Below are 2,662 nucleotides of genomic sequence, written 5' to 3'. Positions count from 1 at the left end.
AATTACCGAGAACCAAACATTAGACAACAACCGCCATACCAGATCTATAAAATGCTCCCCGAAGCCAAACTTCTGCAAGACACCAATAATATGCAATCATGACACCCTATCATAAGCCTTAGGCATGTCTAAGTTCAAGATGACATTGCCACCCCTAGATTTTTTACCAATACCCGACACCACCTCTTGAGCTAGCAAGTAGTTCTCCGTTATATTTCGGCCCTTAACAAAACCTCTTTGCTGGGGGGAAATAATCCTTGGCAAAACACCAGCCACTCTATCAGCCAAGATTCTGGATAACAACTTGTTAAAGAAGTTACACTGGCTAAGCGGCCTAAATTGAGAGAGATCATGAGGATTTTAAGCATTAGGAATTAGCACAATCGAGGTAGAAGTGATGAATAGAGGCAGCTCTGCCCCACAGAAAAAACTGAGTACCGCATTATGAACATTCTGAGCAATAACTTCCCACGCAAAGGTATAAAATTTACCCGTGAACCCATCTGAGCCAGCTGCACTGTCCCTGTCCATTGACCTGACCACTTGATGAACCTCCTCTATAGAAGGAACTGCCTCTAATAGCCTATTATCCTCCCCCGAAATCATGGGTGGAATGAGGTGTAACATATCGGAAGCGGAATCCAAAGGTCCCGAGAAAAGGTTAGAGAAATATGTTATTACCTCACTTGCTATATCAGCATCCGCATCCAGCCAAATACCATTGGACTTTTTTATTCTATGTATCATTCCTTGAACCCGTCTCTGCCTCATTACCGCATGAAAATACCTTGAGTTACGATCTTCAATTCGAAGCCATTTTACTCGAGTCTTTTGACTCCAGAACTGTTCTTCAATAGACAATGCATAACGCAGCTCCGCTTGAGCGTTCTTGAGCTCAACTTGACCCTCCTCCGAATCATTTTGATCTGCGGCCTCCTCTGCCCGTTGAACCGTAGCTTCTGCCTCACGAACAGCATCGAACACATTTCCAAAACATTGCTTGTTCCAGTCCTGAATAGCCCTCCTCATCGCCAATAATTTAGAGTACAAAATACGCAGTGGAGAACCACTTACTTCTTGACCCCAGGCACGTCTAATCACCTCCAAGAGTTCTAGTTTAGTCGTCCAGACATTCAAGAATCGGAATGGTCTTGGCTTATTATCTAACCAAGATGTACACGAAATCTTCAATGGCACATGATCCGAGGGATGTCTTGCCAAATGAACCACAGAGATGGCTGCGGAAAAATCCAAACATTTTCCGTTGACTTACAGCCTGTCCAATCTATTTGAAACTCTAGCTCTGCCTCTCCGATTATTACACCACATGAAGCTAGCTCCCGAAAAACCTATATCAAAAACTCCAGCCTCTTCCATAAAGGACATAAATTTCACCTCCTCAGCTACAGCAAATAGACGACCTCCCGTTTTTCATGAGAAGCCATTATGACATTAAAGTCACCCTCAATGCACCATGGAAGAGAGCTAGGCTTATCAGCTAATAAGTTGCACCATAATTCTCTTCGCTCCTCCATTGAGCACTTTGCATGAACAAATGACATAATGATTGAACTGGGCATCAACGGATATTGAACAGATAGAGATATATGTTGATCCGAATTACCAACAATCGAACACACGAAAGGACTACTGTAGAACACCCAAATATCACCCGAACGATTAACAACCACAAAATCAAACAATAAACGTAACCGAATGGACTCAATTTTAGACACATCTGGCTTTGGCTCACAAATCACAACGAACTTAACACGATGCAACCTTACTAATTTAATCAATTTTCTTAGATTAGGGGTTTTAGCCACCCCTCTAATATTTCAAAAGATGCCATTAATTATGAGATAAACCCTGTAAGGAGTTATGGGAGAATTTCATAGACCGAAGCTATCTATCAGAGGGAAAATGAGCTAGCACACATTTCCCTCTCGCTTGTCTAAAATCTAGCTCAAACGCCACAGATTGGTCAATATTCAAATCCATCACTGACGACTCCAGCAACCCCTCTTGTTGAACAACCAGCCGTGGAGATAAATTTCATGCGACATTCGATAGCTCAGCTTCAGCTTCCCCATGTTCTCTGTGAACCACATCCTCCTCCCCTTTCAAATCGGCAACCAAACTCTCCAGCGCATTGTTGTGTAGCCGGACCATCTGCCCCGTGGCTATAATCTACTGTCCAGCGCCCAAAGACTGCTTCGTGAGGGCCTGATTCACCTCACAATCATGCCCCTTTTTAGACGCCAGCTCTGCATGAATTACCCCTTGCTCCCCTTCCAATGTCCCCTCTACTCCATCACATGTAACCTGATACCCATGCCCAGCAGTAACCGTATTGTCAGTATCATCACCCATCGCAGCATCAAATTTGTCATCGGCGGGACATCTGGAATCAGACTCCTGTTGCTCAGTTTTGTCACCTTAATCAACTAGCACATCAGACCCAGCAAGTTGCCTCCCTTCCACTGCAACTGTTATCCTTTTTCCGAAATCATGAGAACCATCTGTTGGCGCATTCAACTTAGGAACATCCTTGAAAGCATTAGTTTCCTTGGCCCCGTTAACAACTGGGTTGTGCACAGGTGCATACACCTAAACATTACTCCTATCAATTCGTGGGTCACGCAGTATCCGCATGGGCTGA

The 2,662-nt window shown here is 44.0% G+C and overlaps 1 protein-coding gene across 1 annotated transcript; it reads right to left on the bottom strand.

Annotated features, from left to right (window-relative positions):
• Window positions 1–360: 360 nt before the first annotated feature.
• On the bottom strand, window positions 361–2,172 carry LOC140015186 (uncharacterized). Its single transcript, XM_072067093.1, has 3 exons — window positions 2,065–2,172; window positions 1,274–1,349; window positions 361–1,163 (listed from the first exon to the last, which is right to left on the bottom strand). The coding sequence occupies exons 1-3, from the start codon at window positions 2,170–2,172 to the stop codon at window positions 361–363; spliced, it is 987 nt and encodes a 328-aa protein (XP_071923194.1).
• Window positions 2,173–2,662: the final 490 nt, after the last annotated feature.

This window comes from Coffea arabica, chromosome 10e, assembly GCF_036785885.1.
Source record: "Coffea arabica cultivar ET-39 chromosome 10e, Coffea Arabica ET-39 HiFi, whole genome shotgun sequence".
NCBI classification, from domain to species: domain Eukaryota; kingdom Viridiplantae; phylum Streptophyta; class Magnoliopsida; order Gentianales; family Rubiaceae; genus Coffea; species Coffea arabica.
Note: the sequence above shows the minus strand (reverse complement) of the source record. Positions and strands in the feature narration are given on the sequence as shown.